Source organism: Hyperolius riggenbachi, chromosome 3 (assembly GCF_040937935.1).
Source record: "Hyperolius riggenbachi isolate aHypRig1 chromosome 3, aHypRig1.pri, whole genome shotgun sequence".
Classification (NCBI taxonomy): domain Eukaryota; kingdom Metazoa; phylum Chordata; class Amphibia; order Anura; family Hyperoliidae; genus Hyperolius; species Hyperolius riggenbachi.
In genome coordinates, this window is record NC_090648.1 from 169,431,217 (window position 1) to 169,451,579 (window position 20,363).

At 41.8% G+C, this 20,363-nt stretch overlaps 1 protein-coding gene and 1 long non-coding RNA gene across 8 annotated transcripts in view; one reads left to right on the plus strand and one right to left on the minus strand.

The window, feature by feature from the left end:
* Positions 1 to 19,132, plus strand: part of LOC137563144 (uncharacterized) — a 31,636-nt gene extending 12,504 nt beyond the window's left edge. Inside the window, exons 2-3 of one of the 3 annotated variants that reach the window (XR_011030268.1) lie at positions 9,452 to 9,565; positions 18,846 to 19,132. This is a non-coding gene — a long non-coding RNA (uncharacterized lncRNA). The remainder of the gene's footprint in view (positions 1 to 9,451; positions 9,566 to 18,845) is intronic. The other 2 variants (XR_011030270.1, XR_011030269.1) reach the window with 2 other exon arrangements.
* AP3S2 (adaptor related protein complex 3 subunit sigma 2) overlaps positions 9,393 to 20,363 on the minus strand; it is a 107,063-nt gene continuing 96,092 nt past the window's right edge. The window contains exons 6-8 of one of the 5 annotated variants that reach the window (XR_011030266.1): positions 18,898 to 19,020; positions 16,942 to 17,078; positions 9,393 to 9,640 (exon numbers count right to left, since the gene is read on the minus strand). Coding sequence is in view for 3 of the 5 variants with exons in the window: in XM_068275242.1 (XP_068131343.1) it covers positions 17,022 to 17,078; positions 18,898 to 19,020 (180 nt within the window). In the remaining 2 variants the exon portion in view is untranslated. Of the gene's footprint in view, positions 9,641 to 9,703; positions 17,079 to 18,822; positions 19,021 to 20,363 lie in introns of those variants that run through there. The other 4 variants (XR_011030267.1, XM_068275243.1, XM_068275244.1 and 1 more) reach the window with 4 other exon arrangements.

The following is a 20,363-nucleotide window of genomic DNA, read 5'->3' on the forward strand; positions in this document are numbered from 1 at the left end:
AATGGTGGATGATCAAGGTTCCGTTGTCGATAAACCCCTTTATCTTATCTTTTGTGACTCTCTTTCAACTGGCAGAGTTCCGGTAGATTAGTGTACAGCCCTCGTTTTCCCATTATTTAAGAAGGGCAAAAAAATCAGAACCGGGAAATTATAGACCTGTAAGCTTAACATCAGTTGTGTGCAAACTGAGGGGTTACTAAGAGATACTATACAAGACTTCATAGTAGAAAATAGTCTTATTATTCAGCATCAGCATGGGTTTACTAAAGACAGGTCCTGTTTGACTAACATGCTCAGCTTTTATGAGGTAGTGAACGCTAATGTGGATATTGGGAATGCTGTAGATGTGATATACTTGGACTTTGCAAAGGCCTTCGAAACTGTTCCCCACAAAAGTCTGGTGCAAAAGTTGAGGATGCAAGGACTGGGGAAGAGTCTGTGTGCATGGATAGGGAACTGGCTAATGGACAGAAAACAAAGAGTTGTGGTCAATGGATCTTATTCAAAATGGGAGACTGTTAGCAGTGGGGTCCCACAGGGGTCTGTACTGGGTCCAGTGCTCTTCAATTTATTTATTAATGACCTAGTAGATGCAGTAAAAAGCAATGTTGCTATTTTTGCAGATGATACAAAATTGTGCAGAATCATTAACTCTCAGGAAGATAGTGACATATTGCAACAGGATTTAAATAGGATGGGTATATGGGCACATACATGGCAGATGAAATTCAATGTTGAAAAATGTAAAGTCATGCATTTTGGTCGTACCAATGGTCTAACACCATACAAAATAAACAGGATACAGATGGGGACATCAAACTTGGAGAAGGACTTAGGAGTACTCATCAACAACAAGTTAAATAATCGTATCTAATGCCAAGCTGCTGCAGCTAAAGCTAAAAAAATTTGGGATGCATTAAAAGGGAAATAAAAACTCGAGATGCTAGCATAATATTGCCCCTGTTTAACTCTCTAGTAAGGTCACATCTGGAATATGGAATTCAGTTCTGGGCACCACATTACAGGAAGGATATTGCAGTTTTAGAGCGGGTGCAGAGATGAGCAACAAAATTGATACGAGGGATGGAAGGTCTCACTTTAGTTTAGAGAAATGATGCCTTAGAGGGGATCTAATTAACATGTATAAATACATCAGAGGGCAATATACAAGCTTAGCGGATGAGCTTTTTGTCACTATGCCTTCACAAAGGACTAGAGGACATGATCTGCGCATGGAGGAAAAACGTTTCAGCCATTTATTTAGGAAAGGGTTCTTTACAGTAACAGTGATTAAGATGTGGAATGCATTGCCACAGGAAGTAGTTATGGCAAAATCTATATCTGCATTTAAATGGTCTTAGATGCTTTCCTTGCATTGAAAGACATCCATGGCTATAATTACCAGGCAATGCACAGTGATGTTGATCCAGGGATATCTTGAGATGATGAATAAGATACAAATGAGTAGATAGATGATAATAGGGAATCCAAGTGAGGCTGAATTCAAAGCATTTGGCTATATTCACTCTAGCATTGGAAAAAAAACATGAACAACCATATCAACGTTTACTGCACATTCAAGTTCAACATCAAATTACTCTTGTTTTTGCACCAGAAGAGGAAATTACCGTGCTGTCCAAGAAGACACCCAGAAAATGGCTGAAAGATGCTGTATGCATAATGCAGCGACCATCAGAGGTGATGCCAATTCATCGGCAAACTCAAGCCTTGTTGTGAACGTGGTCATAAACCTTTATTACTTTTACCTAGCTTTGTCCTGGTGACAGAAACAATGGGGAAATGCTGGTGTTTGACAGTTCTGTGAACCTACCCTCAAGAGCATAACATTTTCTTGGAGATTAAAGAGAAACCATAGCCAAGAATTGAAGTTCATCCCAATCAGTAGCTGATACCCTCTTTCCCATGAGAAATCTTTACCTTTTCTTGAACAGATCATAAAAGGGCTCTTTGTGGCTGACATTGAGGTGAAACCCCTCAAACAGAGTGATGTCAGCACCTAGGTACTGACATCACACTGTGGGAGCCTTGTTGCATTGTGGGAAATAACAGCTGTTTCCAACTGCCAAAAATGCATAATCTCTTTCCACAGACATCACCTGCCAGCAGTAAAAATGTCACCATGTGATAAATGTCAGAATGTAAATCGGGAGAGGAAAGATCTTACAATGAGCAAACACTGACTAAATCATTTATACTTAATTATTGTAAAAATTAAGCACTTTTTGTTATTACAGTACATTATTTTAACTGGAGTTCCTCTTTAAAGCTTTAAATCACAAGTATAAAGGCATGTCGCTGGTCAGAGATCGAATCAGGTCTCTCAGGCGACATCACAGAGCTGAGGCTGTACAGATGCATGCATCCCTGGGCCTGGCAGTCTTGGTGATGCATAGTGATTATGCCCTTTTAACACAATTTGACTTGGAGGAATTGCCACAAATACAGGAAAAACACTCTTGTGAGACTTCACTTTAAAAATTAACTAAAGTGTGAAAATATTAAGTGCTGTTCTGATGGTGGCAAAAAGTAATAAAAAAAAAAAACATAGAAGTGACGTGATCAGTAGTGAACTTTTTGTTGCTGATGATATCTGATCTAATAATCACAGACAAAAAGCTAAATATGTTCAAATTCCAGACAGAGATTATGTCATTCAGGACGTAATCTTTAGCCTAACTCAGTAGTAGTAGTAGTAGGGCAGCACGGTGGCGTAGTGGTTAGCACTCTCGCCTTGCAGCGCTGGGTCCCTGGTTCGAATCCCAGCCAGGGCACTATCTGCAAAGAGTTTGTATGTTCTCTCCGTGTCTGCGTGGGTTTCCTCCGGGCACTCCGGTTTCCTCCCACATTCCAAAAACATACGGATAAGTTAATTGGCTCCCCCTAACAAAAAACAAAAAAAAATTGGCCCTAGACTATAGTACTTACACTACATAATATAGACATATGACAATGGTAGGGATTAGATTGTGAGCTCCTTTGAGGGAAAGTTAGTGACAAGATATATATATATATATATATATATATATATATACACATTGTACAGCGCTGCGTAATATGTCAGCGCTATATAAATACTAAATAATAATAATAAAGTGGTGACTGGTGACAAAAAGGTAGAGTGTCACTATCCACCATCACTTCCCCTTCGCATTGCTGCTGGGACCAGAGCCTTCAAATACCATGTCTATAAATACAAGACAGAACAAAACACAGGACAGTTGTTCCTGTTTATACAGTTAATACAGCTGGCATATAGTGGTGGTTAGACTTCTACATTCTCTGGCTTCAATAACACATAAAAAAGAGGGTCTGGTTACCCGAGCCAGCCCTTAAAAAAAACTAAAGAAGCTGGCAGCACAATTAGTAAACATAAATAGTCCTCCTTTGCAAATGTATCTCAACAAAATATATAAAACAACAAGGAGGGGATCAGTGGACAACATATTATAAGGGTGCACCCATGTTGTCCACCGATTGTTCACTCACACCTTGATTATCGTATGGTACCCACTGGTATATTTCAAATGCTGTTATTGTTAAAACGTTAATAAGAAATATTGAAAACAAAACACAAAACAAAAACAGCGGGCAATTTCCGCTAATCGCCAAAGCACTATCGCTTTTTAAAGCACTAGTGCTATTTTACCCTATATCAGAGATCTCACTGCCGTGCTTGATGCTGATTGCGGGCGTTTTGCGATCGCCGGCAATGGCAAAACACGTTACATGCAGCGTTTTGCAGCGAATCTGGAGCGATCGAGGTACAGTGCTTATAAAGTGCTGACCCCGATCGCTCGGAATCGCGGAAGTGCGAGCAGTGATTTTACTGCGCTAATCACGGTACAATCACTCGCGAAAAACCATTTTGCAATTTCAAGTGTGAATGAGCCCTTATTGGATTAGCCACATGCTTGTTTCAGGGGTGATTCAGAGACCACTGATGCATGAAAGATCAGCAGGATGCCAGGCAAATGGAATTATTTAAAAGGAAACAAATATGGCATCCTCCATATGCCTCTCACAAGTGCTTTGATCAACACAGACTCTGCAGCGTGGTATCGCACGGCACACAATTGCATTGGAGTCAATGGCACTACAACAATCTATATAGATTGTTGCGTTAGCTGTGCGCCGCACATGTGCATAGCAGTAAAGTCGAGTAATGCACTTCCTATCTTTTAGTGTGCACGTGATTTAGGGTTAAACGCAAGTGATGTCTGATGTCACTTGCATACACGTTCAAAGGGCTGGGACTTGCAGATTCCCCTGATGGTGCTATCTGCTGCAGGGACAAATCTGCATGCAATGGTGTAGTGCACTGCAGTAGGCTCACCTGCCTCTCACAAATCGCACTGCACCGTGTGTGCAACCAGCCTAGTGTGTTCCCCAGGAAGATTTATCTTAGGAAATAGACACAGAGGCATAATCCCAAGCTAATTGCTTACCTCAGTGTCCACTGATTGTTTGCTGCAGCTCCAAATAGAATGTATGACTATACCGGTCCATCACTTCTTGACTACCACTGGAGAGCGCACACCGAGCATCCCCATCGCCTTGCAACAAGAGAGGTATTCAGTCTGCGTGAGCCTGCAGGGCCCAGAGAGATGCCAGGCACATGTGAGGAGTCAGGCACCCATCTACACCGGCTCTCGAAGACCGCTGGTGCGTCGCTGGAGCCGGCCGATGCGAGAACGCGACGTACCTTTTAAAAGATTGTTGTAAAATCAGAGTATACATAATCTGATTTTTTTTTCCAACTAGCAGACTAACATGATCCAATAAATGGATTTTGCAAATGCCCCAAACTCTGTAGTTTATCTATTCAACAACCAGGAAATTAGTCTGACTTCTGACTTGTTCATTGGAAAGTGTTTTTTTGTTACTAAACCAGTATGTTGTAAGAATGTGGTCATATGTTTGCAACGTTGAGGTGAAAGATGCAATGAGTGCGACTGCCTGTAGGGTCATAACATTTTGCAACATAAGATTCAAAGTAATTTACCTAAAATAGAAACCATATTGCAACATTAGGCATAGAAAATGATTGTTCTCCTTATAGAGTAACTGTTGTGAAAATAACGTAATGAATAAAGTTACTTACTTTTTTTTTTTACAATATTAATTTTTAAATTATTTAGTCAGTGTTTGCCCATTGGAGAATCTTCCTTCTCCCTGACTGACATTCTGAATTTTAGGACAGGTGGTGACATTTTTAGTCCTGTAAGGAGCAGTTCTGCAGAATATTTGTTTACTGAAAGTTCTGAAGCCAGTTCCTGGTCTCCCAGAATGCTTTGGGAGAATTTGCATTGACCAAAGGGGGATTTCTGCAAATGAAATACAGAGGTTGTAAATAAAGTGTAACAGATAGAAATAGGGAGATGCAGTAGAAGGGATTTGTATATAATTAAAGTGGGCTCCAATATATGAATGTTAATGGAAGTGGGGTCGGCAGAGGGAAAAGGAGGGGGCTACTACAAATGGCGCTCTCCTTCAACCCCCCCACATCCAAAACCTCAAAAAGTCCTGCAACTTCCACCTCCGCAACATCTGCAAGATCCACCCTTTCCTAACCTTTGTCACCACCAAACTCCTCATCCATGCCCTCATAATTTCCTGCCTTGACTACTGCAATGCCCTTCCGTCTGTTCTCCCTATGACCCGAATTGCTCCGCTACAGTCCATCATGAACGCGGCAGCCAGAATTATCCACTCCTCCCATCACTCCACTATGGTGGCTCTTCTCTGTGAATCCCTCCACTGGTTTCCTATCCAGCCCAGAATCAGATTCAAAATACTGTGTCTGGCCTACAAATCTGTCCACAAATCAGTTGCTCTTTAATGGAAAATGATGTTTTCTTTCTGAGTCAGGGCACCCCAGCTCCCGTATACTACAATGGATCTGCAGGTACGTTCACAAGCCTTTACAACTCTGAAAACCTTGTTTTAAATGAACACCACAAAAGTCCATTGGCTCCTGCTGGCTGTTGTGACTCAGATTGCTGAGGTATGTACAACTAATAACAATTCTTAACATTCAGTGGTAGCCAAAAGAAGAAAATGCAAAAATGCTGGAAGAAATGCCTCTGTAAAAAAGGTCTTCAGGCAAAGTAAAACACTTTGCGCACCATAGTACTTATGTATCAGCATGTGGCAAACACAAAGGAAAATAAAAGATAAAACAGCAGATCTGTAACATAAATCCCTGCCAGTACACTGGTTTTGCTACGTGATGTGTGAAGCTCTCCCTGGGACATGTACTGAACATTTCTTAGAATTGCGCAATAGGTAAAAGTTACACTTCTATCACTAACACGCCTATTTATGGCATTAATAATGACAGGAAGGGCTCATCTTCAATCTTTCTTGATTAGGTGGAAACAAGCACTGCGGATAACACATGATCCCCAAGCACACCTTTAGCCTGTCTCAATAATCACTAACCATAATCACTAACATACCAAGTGTGAGATCCCATAAATCAAAATAAGTGATATCCAAAAAAAGTTAAGTAATTTCCTCAACCATGTTTCAGAAATACCTTTCATGTCTTGAAGCAGAAACCGAACATTTGTTTTAAGTTAAGAGTAGATAGGTTACGAGTCGAGTTAGTCGGTCAGTTTTATTGCTTTGTCTTCTCTCGGCAGAAAATGCAATATACTTATCTTTAGCTCTGTTTTCAGATCAACCATGTCCCACCAATACTTACGTTTACCCCGCTGTTTGAGGGGGTTGATCTGAGTTTGCTGCTGCAGTGGGTGCTGGTGGGGTCTCCACCTCTTTGTACTAATGCAAGGGGGCGATAAGGCTATCGGTGTGGGTGCGTGTGTTGCTTGCCAACGCCAACTTGTGCACTTTAGCTCCTCCTTGCATTGCCCTGCCAGACTAAATTCAGTGGCCGCCTAAATGCACCCGCATAATCTTTCAATTGTGTGGCACAGTGTAGAGTCGTTTTTCAAATCAGCTTTAAAGGATACCCAAGTCAAATCTTATTCTAAAAATGGGGGGAGCAGGCATGTATAAGCAACAGTCCTCATGCCCTCCGCTCTCCCCCCTCCCCCCCACTCCATTCACCTCCATCCCCCTTTGTTGGCTCCTAAATGCCCCCTGTACTTACTTCCAGGTCGGCCAGGTCGCTGGCCCGATGGAATGTGTAATGTCGTAGTGTGCATGTGTAGAGCGATCCCAGCCACAGGAGTGCAATCAAAGGCGTGCCACCACAGATGTGCAATCAAAGGCGTGCCACCACAGTACTGCACAGATCGTGTAGTACGGAGTGGGGGGCATTTGTGAGCTAGTGAGAGTGGGACGGAGAAGAACGGGGGGAGCAGTGGGAATGAGGATAGTTGCCTATACATGCCTGCTACCCGGTTTTTAAAATAGGATTAGCCTTGGGTATCCTTTAGGCCTTATAATCAGGGGGCGTAGCAATAGAAGTTGCAGAGGTTGCGACTGCTTGGGGCCCTTGGGCCAGAGGGGCCCTCCCTCAACTACAATATAAGCTCTCTATTGGTCATGTGCTCATAATAATCACTTCTGTAGATACTTTGAATAGTAGTAATCATTAACAAACTGTTCCCCATCCCCTTCTTGCATCTCTGACACTGTAGTTGCCATTGGTAGGTTTTGGTGCGCCGTATCTATTGTTATGTGTAGAGTGCTTGGGGGGCCCCAATGTAAAACTTGCATCGGGGCCCACAGCTCCTTAGCTACGCTACTGCTTATAATAGCACCGTTTACCAGATAAATGCATTACAAGAAACTTTACACAATACCAAAAGGACAGGGCATACTCTCCCTCCAAAAGAGAGCTGGGAGGTGTGTAAATTCATGTATATATGTGTATATTTAGCTGTCACCAGCAAGAGCTTCACCGAAATGATAAAATAGTCCAGCAGCAACTTCTGGCATGGCTGCTTATAGCTTTTACTTTCAAGGCATTTCTGACATCTTCAGAGAAACCACATTGTGAAGAAATAGTGTGGCTGCTTTGTGAACAAATGAGCTTCCTGGAGTGCTTTTCAGCAACACATTTCTGTCAGGAAGCCAGTAGTATCTGGGAACTTGGTACACCCAGATACATTTACTTATCATGGGAGCACATGTTACTAGTATGAGGTGAACTTCATGGTCTGTATTTTGTCTTCATTGACTCCTCTACATTTTCTCATGGAATGCTTTCAAAATGAGGCGATGTGCCTGGATATATGTGTTTGTTTTTTTGTTTTTGCTTTCAAAATGAGCCATGCCAAGATATGGACCAGATCCTGGACAAGCTCTATGTGCAGTTGGAAAAAAATCAAGGCACATATTTATTTAATATTACATCAAGCTTTATTTTTTGTGTGTCTTGATTACATTTACCATTAGCTTCTACTTTCATAGCCTGCAGCCACAGCCACCCATACAATATTTAAAAAGATCAGGGGTAACAAATGCAGAGAACATGGAAACATAGGGCTCCATTTCATTTTTAGGCCTTTATATGAGCAGCTGAAGGTGGTGTATTAACCATCGCTCACAATTGTCCATTTCTCAGAGGGACAGTCCCTCTTTGAAAACTAAATCTCTCTGGCTTTTTTTTCTCTTTCGTCCCTCTCTTTCAGGACTGATGTACAGATTTATGTAAATATATGGATTTTTCTACAGCAAAAATCTGTTTACATTTTCTTTCCATCCTTTAAGCTTATATATTTTTTATTTTCATGTTAATATGAAAGAAAACAAATGATAGAAATGGCCAGTGTGGTATGTCTCAGTGTGGGAGTGCGCAATACCAACCACAGCTATCTGAAGCTGATAATGTTCTGGCTCCTGCTGGAACTCCACAGCTGCTGGTTGGAACAAATAAACATGAATACAAGTAAACATTTTATCTCAACCCAATTTAAAGCAAACCTATGAGGAAGGAAAGTTTAAAAGTTAGATAATTACCCAAGTAGTGGGAAACCTCTGGATGGTCTAGAGGTTTCCGAGATCCTTCTTGAGCCCACCACTGTTGTGCAGGATCCTCTCTTCTTCTTCGTAGCCAATCTCCTGTCCATAATGCACATGCGCAAGTATGGTCTGCGCTTGCCTAGTTCAAAGAAGCTACTCGTGCATGGGGGGAAAGTTAAGCTCTACTGGGCAAGTGCGGATCGTACTAGGGCATGCCCAGTACCGATGCGCTTGTACATAAGCGGAAGCACGACTCTGAAAGCATATTTGACAAGCTCTTGCCAGATATGTTCAGAGGGTCTCAGGCAGCAGCAGTGGCCGGAAGGAGGATCGGAGAAGCCTTTCGCCTATCCAGAGGCTTACTACTACTGAGCTAAGCAACTCATTTTATAATTAAAAATCACCTAACCAAATAGCACTACAAATATAACCCTGAATTTAGTGTGAAAATTCTAAAACATTTTTATTCTAAAAATACTTTTTTTTCTCTACACAGTGATGCTGGCAGAAGCCATACTGAGTATCCATGGGAGGCAGAGATCACATCAGCACTGCGGGAGGTACTTCATTCCATAGAACGTGAGAGCTGGGACAACAGGAAAGAATAGGGGTGGGATAACCATCTTTGACTTCCTGTAGGTTTGTCCTGCTAGCTGCAGTCATGGGGCTGTGCCATTGTCCTGATCTGGATTTATTATTGTATTGTTTAAGAGAAACAGAAGAGAGATTAATACAAGACAAGCAATAATTCAAACAGCAAAATACGGATTTATTATATAAATAGATGACAGAGCACACGGCACAATCAGTATCCTTGTTGTAGCTCATGGTGGCTTCTGAGCAATTTACAGAACAATTATGATTAAATACAGATAAATAAGTAATTAAAATATAAACTAGTATAAAGTTTTCAATATGAAATATATCCCACATTCTAATGAAAAAAAGAGAACAAAGATTCAAGGAGAAAACTTTTTAGGGTGAACATAAGAATATGGAAATGTATTCAACTGCGCCCAAATTCTTTTAGAAACACAGAAAAAAGTTAATAGTAAACAAAATATATATTTGTGGCAGAGTGCTGAGGAAAATCAGGATGATACTATTAAGTGGTTAACATTAATTTGAAATTAAATGAAATTAAAATTTTCACAAAAAAAATTGCAAAAATTGCAAACGCAGAATAGTGTGTACAAAAAAATCCTTTGCAACCCCTACACAGAACGTGCATTGGAGGCGTGCGTGGGGTGCAGGCCGGTGGCATGCCGGTAAGTCATAGCTACCTCTACGGTCATTGGCGGCTGTCCTTGCATCTTCCGATTTCTCCTGTGACCTCTGGGACCATTAATTATTGTCCTGTCACAGTAAGTCCAGAAGCTCTCACAAAAAAAAAAAACAGAGGCTGGAGGGAGGATGTAAAAACTGTTACCAGAGCCCAGAGGTATCAATAACTTACAGACACGCTTCCAAAGCACACTCTGTACCTCATACATGCTTCCAACACATGCTGGACCTGGGGGTAGCTGGGGGAGGACATATAGGGTGTCAGCTTATCAGCAAGTAATGCTGTTAGCAAAAGTTGGGGAGGTCAGTATATTTGGGACTAGCTTATCCCCAAGTTTACACGGAGATCTTCTCACTTCCCATTTCGTCACAGTAGGCGATAGATGAAAGCAACATCCTACTATAAGGTACCTAATATCTACATTGCAATAATTTAATGTTTATTGAATTACAGCATATGCCATTGTGGTTGGAGATGCTCTAGTACAGGGGTGCCCACACTTTTTTGGCTCGCGAGCTACTTTTAAAACCGCTGCGGCCACGAGATCTACCACCCCCCCAGCATGCATAGACAGTCACAGTATTCTAGACCCCCCCCCCATATCAAGCCTGGTGAATACATTACAAAAACCTTCTCCTCTTCACAGTAGTGGAGAAATGTATATATTTACATAGAAAGAGGGACAAAGTCCTGAAAGTGGGACAAATGAGGAGGAAAGAGGGACAGGGCTCCCAAAGAGGGACTGTCCCTCCAAAACAGAGGGGAACTATGGTAATGAACAAGGATTGGTCAGAAGGCTCAGCAAAAAAAGTGTATCAATGAATGTAAGGGGAATCAAAGATAAATGAGAGAAAGGGGGAAGGATTGTCCCAGGGAAGGGAAAACAAAGAGTCTATGTTTAAAAAACAAAACAGAGAGAGAGAGAGAAAGAGAGAAGAGCAGGATAAGACCCCCCCCCAAGAGTTCAGGACAATACAAAAGAAAGAAGTTAAGTACTGATAAGAGTAATGAGCCATAAAGTACCCAGTGAGAGGAAGGATCAGCGTGGACAGCGAGAGAGCTGCATAGAACTCCCGGCCAGAGTCATATGAGAAGAGACAGACGCAGGCTGGAGAGTGACAGCAGCTGACTGAGCAGGGAAGTTACCGAAAGAAGAGGAGCCACCGATCACTGCAGGGTAAAGGGGACGCACATGTCAGCAGCACAGCCTGGTCTGCAGAAATAGTACACATGTGCACAGAGTGAGCAGAATAATGCAGTTCGGGGGGCTATGCAGTTTCCTCCTGATGGGGTGCCAGCCAAATCCCGGGATTCTGCCTGCAGTGGACTATGTTACACTACCTCACGTCATGCAGCCAGGGGGGAGAAGACGCTGTGCACGCAGGCAGCCTGGAGGGGAAGAGACGCATGGCTCACAAGCAGCCTGGAGGGGAGGAGACCTGGCTCCTCATTGGCTCCTCTACCCTCTAGCCGCGCCTCCCCTTTAGCCGCGCCTCTCCCCTCTTCTCCCTGATGAGAGTGGCAGCAAAATCTGACAGCCGCGGCTGCGCGGCTTCAGATTTTGACAGGACGCGGCCAAGAGGCCGCGATCTACTCATCAGGCGGTCGCGATCTACCGGTAGATCGTGATCGACCTATTGGGCACCCCTGCTCTAGTATAACTGATTACAAACTACTCTCAATGATATACAGTAGAGTCTCAGTTATTCGGCACTGACGGGGAACGGCTGATACCGGATAAGTATGCATTCAAATTGCTTGAAATGCATTGTTAAAAATAGGCCTAGCTAATACAGTACTATACCCTACTCTATGTATATACCATGAATTCTGGATTCAATTACAGTAAATGAAAGTATATTAACCTTGGGGGAGCCATGGAACCCCGTATTTAAGCCCAGCGGAGCCCACAAACAGCCTAAGAAGTTGGCCTTTTCTACTTTGAGTACTGCCAGCAATTTACGCTGGTTGAAACTCCTGGTTAGTTTAGGTCCAGATAACAAAAAAACTGTACCTATGGGATTTGAGTCTATGCTTTTGATTTATGATGATTGCATATATAACTACTAATGAAGGAGCCAATGCTGCATAAAACACACTTAGAAAATACTGTTTCTCGACACTGCACGATAACTTTATTCCTGTGGTTTGAAGGTGATTATTAGAATATAGTATAACCTCATCATAGTAAACTCTGATATAGAAAAACTTCAGATATAGTAAACTAAATGTCCAGGTCCCAGAAAAGAACCATTATAAGTATATGGAAGTAATGTCTGGGATAGTAAAACCAGATATAATAGAACTTCTATTATAGTAAACCTGATTGATTTTAGGCCCCTGCGGTACTATGTATCCGGCTATAGCGGAAAGTGGGCGGGCGCATGCATCATATGTCAGTCGGAGACCCATGAGGCATAGTCATTGGCTGGGCTGGCAGCCACTTGTAGCCTGCTCGCTATCTGCAAACTACTCTGTGCCCGCATGGATTACTTCAAAAGCACCGGCCGGTGAAACCTATGCTTCCCGTGTAAGCTGCTGCCCGATTTCTGAAGGAATTGCTTGTCATATGTGACTTGTTTATGCATGGCTGCAACACTACAGTATCATCCAGGCTGCACAGAAATGTGGACAGTGCAGCACACTATAAGTATTGTACCTGCATTAACTGGTAAGACTTATAATTTGCTGAGTTGGCTTGAGTACGAAAATTTCTGATATAGTAAACTACTTTGCCCAGTCCCTTGGAGTTTACTATAAAGGGATTCTACTGTATTACAATTTAAGCATGCAATTTAAGCATTTAAGCATGTAATATCCACAGGTTACTGATTGTCTGTAAGTACAACAGCTTATTATATATGGACAAAAATATGCAACTTTTTTTTTTTCTGGACCACGGCTTAATTTATTGCCCAGCCTATTAGATGCACTTCACTGCAATGCTCCTGTGGCTTTGGGCCTAAGTTTGCATCATAGTCCGTATAACATTTATTTAAATCTCATTAAAAAATCAAGCACCCAAGGCCTACTATTTCTCACACATACACACAGGCCCGGATTTACCTCACAGGAGCCTATAGGCACAGATGTCCACTACAAGTGTGCTGCCTGTCCCAGCTGTCACTTCTCCCTTACTTTCCTTGCCCATCATAGGCAGCTACATGTACCCCTTAGTATTAGGTAGCCAGAAGTACCCTCAATATTAAGTAGCTAGAAGTGCCCCCAAGTATTCAGTAGCTAACAGTACCCTCAGTATAAAGTAGCTAGAGGTGCACCTAACTGAAGGGAGATCTCGTCAGTGGGATGACGAGAGCAGAGTGAGTAACCTCTCATTTACACTCTCGTCAGAACTCTGCATAGGGAAGGAGGGAGGGAGGCGCTCTAGGAGGGGAGTGAGCCGCCTTTCCATCATCAGGCGCCTGCAGGCACTTGCCTACAGTGCCTTATGGTAAATCCGGCCCTGCATACACACATGAAGCGCACTCTAAAACAAATTATTGAGTAATTCACGGTGCTGTTTTAGAAAAAATAAGCAACTTAAGGATAATATCGACACTGCAATCATTATTATTGAGAAAGGTAGAAAGGACAAGACAGAGGTCATATTGGTGACACTTGAGGCAGAGAAGGCATTTGACAGAATTTAAAGAACTTTATTTGAAATGCTACGAAAATGTGAAATAGGAGATGCTTTAATTAAAAGAATTCAAAAGCTATATGATAATCAAACCGCTCAGGTAATGATAAATGGAACATCGGATAAAAGATTTAAAATCAAAAATAGTGCAAAACAAAGATGTACATTATCACCACTACTCTTTAACCTCTGAATGGAAGCACTATTGTTAACAATTCAGGAAGGAGGCAATTAAGGGATTTAGATTGGGACATTTGCATATCAAGGCTCTTGCCTATGCAGACAATGTATTATTGATCTTAAGCGATCCATTAGAATCTGTGCAGAATTGTAGGAAGGTGTTGGAGGATTTTGGACAGTGTTCGAATTTTAAAATCAATGGAAGAAAGATTAATATCTTAGATCTGGGATGCTCACTATCGATAAGGGATTGTATTAAAAAGGAAATAAACTATGTATGGAGTAATGAGATCAAATATTTGGGGATCAAAATCTGCAATAGATTAGATCATATCTATGCTGCTAACTATAATCCACTGATGGAGGATTTAAAAAAGAAAAAAATTGAAAAATTGGGATAGACCGCTTTTTGATGTGCTGGGATGAATTGCAATAATCAGAATGATGATACTGCCTAGAATTTTGTTTGTGATGCAATGTGTGCCAATAAACTTACCGGGAGTGTGGTTTAAAACCTGGCATATAATTTTACAAGACTTTATTTGGGCAAATAACAAAAGAAGGATACAATATAATATATTATATAGGAAAAAGGAGACTGGGGGTTTGGCCGCACCAAACTTAATGTGGTATTATAAAAAGTATACATCTTGCAAGGGTAACAGTTTGGAGGAGTATAGAAGGCACAGAAAACCCAGGGCAGATCTGGGCTGCTCTTGAGCAGAATTAAGTCAATTTTGCTATGATCTTTTCATGGATCCCAGATAATATTCAACTGCAGGGTAAAACGACTAAAAACCAACTTTGAAACTACTTTCGCAGACTATAGTGCAATGTGAACAACAAACAGGTATTTCCCCCCCTAATAATCTTAAAAGACAATAAGTGATTTCCGCCTGCCAACGATTTAACCTGGTTTAAAATAAATAATATTGCTAAAGAAATTACAATACTTGACTTATTAGGGAATAAAGAGCTGAAAATTGATGGTATCCTAAATAAATATGAAAGAGAAGGACGTTGGTGGCCTACTCAAGCAAGTAGTTATATTAATAAATTAGGAGTGGCAGGCAAAAAAATAAAGTAGAAACTAAATATATTTGAGAAGGCAATTTATACAAGGAGATGTCCAAACGGTATAATCTCCTTTTACTATGATTTTCTGGCTGATCTATATAGTTCAAAACCACCAGCGTTCTGCCAGGGCTGGGAGAGAGACGTGGGGGAAAATCTAGCAGAAAGATGGTCTAACATACGGCAGAGAGTCAGTGCGATTCATGACACCAGTCTATTGCTAGTGCAATATAAAGTGATGGCTAGGTGGTATGTGACACCTAAAAGGTCACATAAAATTTCAATATCTTATAGTGACTGGTGCGGAAAATGCAATAACGGCTTGGGAGAGGATATACGTATGGGGTGGAGTTGCCTAGAATTTCAAAAATTCTGGGCAAAGATGGAATCTTTTGTGGAGGGTAGAGAAGTATTCAGAGATGAGAGAATGGGAGAAAAAGATCAAAAGAGAAAAATTAAAAGCAGAGGGAGTAATTTTCAGCACCTCAGACCAAGGAGACGACAAAGTGGGAAAGCTTGTAAAAGAGATAGGAACATTGGTAGGTAAGGTTTTAATAGTAAGATATTGGAAAAGCAGTCAGGCTCCAACTTTAGAAGAGTGGTGCAGTAATATGGGGGAAGTCTTGGGTACACGTGAGGAAGTAAGAATGGGGGAAGTGAGAAAAGTGCATGACTATAGAGATATATGGGTGGAACGGTTACAAAAATGGGAGACCAACACTGTGTAAGTAGACTTCGCCGACTGGAGGTAGTAGAAAAGGAAAATTGGAGTGATATTGGTCTGTCCGGTTAGTTGTATCTCCTGATTGTTAGGTATATCTTTCTTTTTCTCCCTTAGTTGGATCAGCCACATCAAGGAGTGATGGATAGAGTAGGGTTGTTTTCTTCTAAATTCCTGCTTCAGGGGGAGGGGGGGTTGAATGGACCTTTTACATATAGTGTGCAACTTTTTTTTTCTTACTTGTATTTTAATGTGTCTGCATGTTTATTGGAATATGTAAAACAGTTAGGAAGTTCTTTTAACTCCTTCTGTGTCCTTAAAAGAATTATGGAGCAATTTATCTGGTTCCCTCTAAAGTCATTCCATCGGTTCTCAGTTTAGCAAAGACACAATTACAAGCATCCACAGCAGAGGGAAAATTCATTTCATGAACATAAATAAAAACAGATCCTTTACAGAATAATCTCACGGAAAACTTACAAAAACAAAACTGTACAAATAAATGCATCACTGCAGATTTCTCAATGACCTTTTTCAAGACAGCACAGATGTAACCATTAACTAACTCCTTTCATCTAACTAAGGCCCCTTTCACACGGGCAGCTGACAAACAGTGAAGTCACAGACTGTCAGCTGCTCTCCTGTCCCGGCCGGGGTGCTCGTTAGTACCCAGTACCGGCTCTGTACAGGCATCCCCCCCAAAGGGTAAGATCTGAGCGTATCTACAGCCGCACTCAAGACTCGACATGTCACGGTCTTCTGCAGACAAATAACACTACCGCATGTTAATGCTTGACACGCGTGGTTTTACAACCGATGCAATTCGCCTGCATTTAAATTGTACCCAAATTGCACTGGTGGGCGGCAGAAGCAAGACTGAACTGCTCAGCAAGTGTGTAATTCAGCCATCCGTCTGAAAGAGGCCTAATGGCGTTTGTTTCATTCGAATGCAGATCACAAGCTGGCGATTAAAAGGATTAATTATAAAGGAGAAATTTGTCCAGATCTCTGACCAAACTGTTACTTCTCCTAAAATGAAGCTATGACATAATGATTAACCGGTTCAACAAAATCAAAAGTGCTTACATCAGACTCAGAAGTGTTTACTCTTCAATCCATTTGCTACGCAAACATTAAACCATGAAGGTTTATCCATCTCTGTGGTTTTATAGCGGAGAGAACACGCCTGACAATATTGTGTTAATGGCTCTGTAACGTAATCTCTGAGCAAAAAAGTAAATAATTCTAAGTAAATAAGCTTCATTGTGCAAGTGAAGAACAAAATATTGTGTGCACACACAGACTTTATCACGTTTCCATTACATTTCTAAGTAGAAGATTCACTGGCATTAGCACTTCCTCCATGTAACAATCATTCTAGGTGGACTTGTTAGGTAGCAAAGACAACAAAGTGCTTGGATTTATCAAGGAAGGCAAACATGGTATCAGGTGCATCGGTTTAATAATGTGGACCTATGAGGACAGGGATTACCAATGCGCCATTGCTGAACTGTGTTTAAAAGTGAAAGCTTAGGGACGGTCATCTTGCTCCTATCTTCGCCATGTGGTAAGTTACCGATTTGAAATAAAGAAGGCAGGATGGCAGTTCAGGCTTCAAAAGCTGTATGCCTGTGTTAAGGTGTGTACATATGCTAAATCAAACTCGGCTGAGGCGGCCTTTGATACCGCAGCTGCAAATCAAGTAGGTCTACAGGTGTCACCAAGGCTCATTTAAAGATCCAGAATGTCAGATCTCTTAACAGTGATGGCCAAACACATTATTACCCTACTGCTGGAATCTGCTTTGTTGTGCGCCATGCTCTCCTCCCTTCCCCATAGAAACAGTACGCACATACACACACATTATATATCTAGTATTGGCTTAGGGCCTGTACACACTGAAAAACGCAAGCAAAATCGCAAGCGCATGCGTTTTTAAAGTGCATGTAGTTTTAAAAACGCATGCGCTTTTGCCTGCGTTTTTTGTGCGTTTGCGTTTTTCTTGTAATTGCTGATTGGCTAAAGAATCCTTTGTTTTTTTTCTAGTTTACATTTCAACAGGAATCAGGAGATTGCAGAGTCTTCTGGGATACTGACTTCTGAAAAACGCAGGCAAAAACGCAAGCGCATGCGTTTTTAATGTGTTTTTCATGCGCTGCGCTTAAAAAAGCGCAGCAGGCACTGCGATTGCGTTTTTCTAAAAATGCATCACACCAGTGTGTACAAGTCATCACGATTTTCATTCTTTTTCAAAAGACCTTGCGATTTTAAAAACGCATGCGTTTTTAAAAACGCAGCGCAAGCGCAGCAGTGTGTACAGGCCCTTAGTCCCCGCCCCCCGAGTACTGATAACATCAGGGGACAACTTTTAAGAGATTGCCGCCTGCAAGCATCAGAAGTCAAACTTTCAGGCAACAGTTCTGGACAGAGGTGTTGTGAGGCTACAGCCTTCTGATGAATTCTGTTGCTATGGAGAAGGAGGAGGGCTAAAGGCACGGAGCACAATGTGCATCGGCCTTTAGTCATAGATAGTTTGGCAGCCTGAAGCTTTAAAAACAAAAAGGTGGCTTCCATATTTCTGTTTTTAAAAGATTACTTCAAATTTAAACAAAGGAATTATAATAATTTTGTATCTATGACAGCTTCTAATTGGGATGAAATTCAATCTTGGGTTAGAGTTCCTCCTTAAAGCCCACTTCTAGCCTAAGAAAGGGAAGGTGTCTGCTTGCTTTCTCTTTGAGCAGGCTTGCTCCGTGTTTGCATGCCTACTGACCAGGCTAATATTCATAAGAATAAAGCCAACAACCTTGCCCAGTTTCTTAGTCACGGAAAACAAAGTTAACAAGCTTTGCATACCTCACAAAAGGACAATCAAAAATGTGCAAATGACAACTTGAGGAACTTTTGGTATCCCTTATTTTCAGTATAATAATATGCAAAAGAGAAACAAAAGATCAGCAGACTAGCCTAAATATACACTTGTTTTCCAGGAAGACCTGTTTGGATATAGACCACAGCTCGCCCGAGGCTTTCCTCTCATACCAAGTGAGAGAGGTTTGGAACCTTGATGTTGAGGTCGCCAATGTTTATGTTGCGTGGTAGTTCTGGTAAATTCATACTCTTCACTGCGGAAACTGCTCTTGCTGGAGCTGCAGAAAACCCACTCTGACAATGAAGAACAGAAGCAGAAAACAGTCAGCAAGAGAGTGTAACTAACAAAAAAACAAAACATGCATCTGTAATAACAGCTAAAGAACAATTAATACTGTCAAAAACACTCAATTTTATGTGGTTGGTACTTGAAGGAATACTATCAATACCCAAGTGTTCGAAAATGACGATGTACAAATAATGTCTAAGTAGCTGTGTAAACATTGTCCTACTTTTCATGTTAAATATCAGAGGCAAAAGCTGTAACTTATTGAAGGTAGGATTTCACTGTATTGGGACAAGTCAATTGCAGAGGGGGTGTCTGCTTCAATGCACAGCCAGTGTTGCATATCAGACTACAGAGTATTTTTCTCTAATAGCAAAAACAGTATCAAAAGCGGTGACAATTACAAATGTTAACAAGTTACATTTCCTCTGTTCTCTTTAGACACTTCAGTCAGAAACACAGGACACAGAAGCTGCAGCAGTTGGGAGCTTTCTCTCTCACACACACATACAGTTACACACAGGGTTAACTGATCAAGTGTGAGGGGAATTTCCCCTCCCCTCATGGTTCATTCTGCCATCAGTTTTGGTGTCTGTTTACTGTTATCAAAATACTTTCATATTTTACTAAGAGGTTGCCAGTGAAATGTATACACCAGTACTTAGCAGCACTTCCCAAACAATTCCCATCTCAATTGAAAAAAATATGTAAATCGATAGTGTTCCTTTAACCACTTAAGGACCACGGGCTTGTAACCCCCCCCCCCCCCCCCCCCCTAAAGACCAGGCCATTTTTCGCAAATTGGGCCACTGCAGCTTTAAGGCCTTGCTGCAGGGCCGCACAGCTTAGGACACAAGTGATTCCCCCTTCCCCCTCCTTTTTTTTTCTGCCCACAAACAGAGCTTTCTGTTGGTGGGGTCTGATCACTCCCAGGTTGTTTATTTTTATTATACAAATATTTATTTCCTTTTTTTTAATATAAATAAACCTATTTTTTTCTATTTCACCCTCCCTTCCTCCCACAGCCAGCCAATCAGTGTGATCAGCTGTCACAGGCTTCAGCCTATGACAGCTGATCACTGTAGTGCTTACCAGGGGGACAGCCGTGTCACACAGCTGTCCCCAGTACAGTGCTGCCGTGGATCGCAGCGCTGTACACAGTAAACTGCCGTCTAACTGTCTCCTGGCGGCGATCTGGGAGGCTGATGGTGAGGCGGAGCTCCATCAATCAAGCGGAGATGTGCGCGCGATCTCCTGCAAAACGTGCCCACAGGACCTTACGTCGATCTGCGTTAGGCGGTCCTGGGGCTGCCGCCGCGGTCAAGCCCATCAGCGTGACACAGTACTCAAG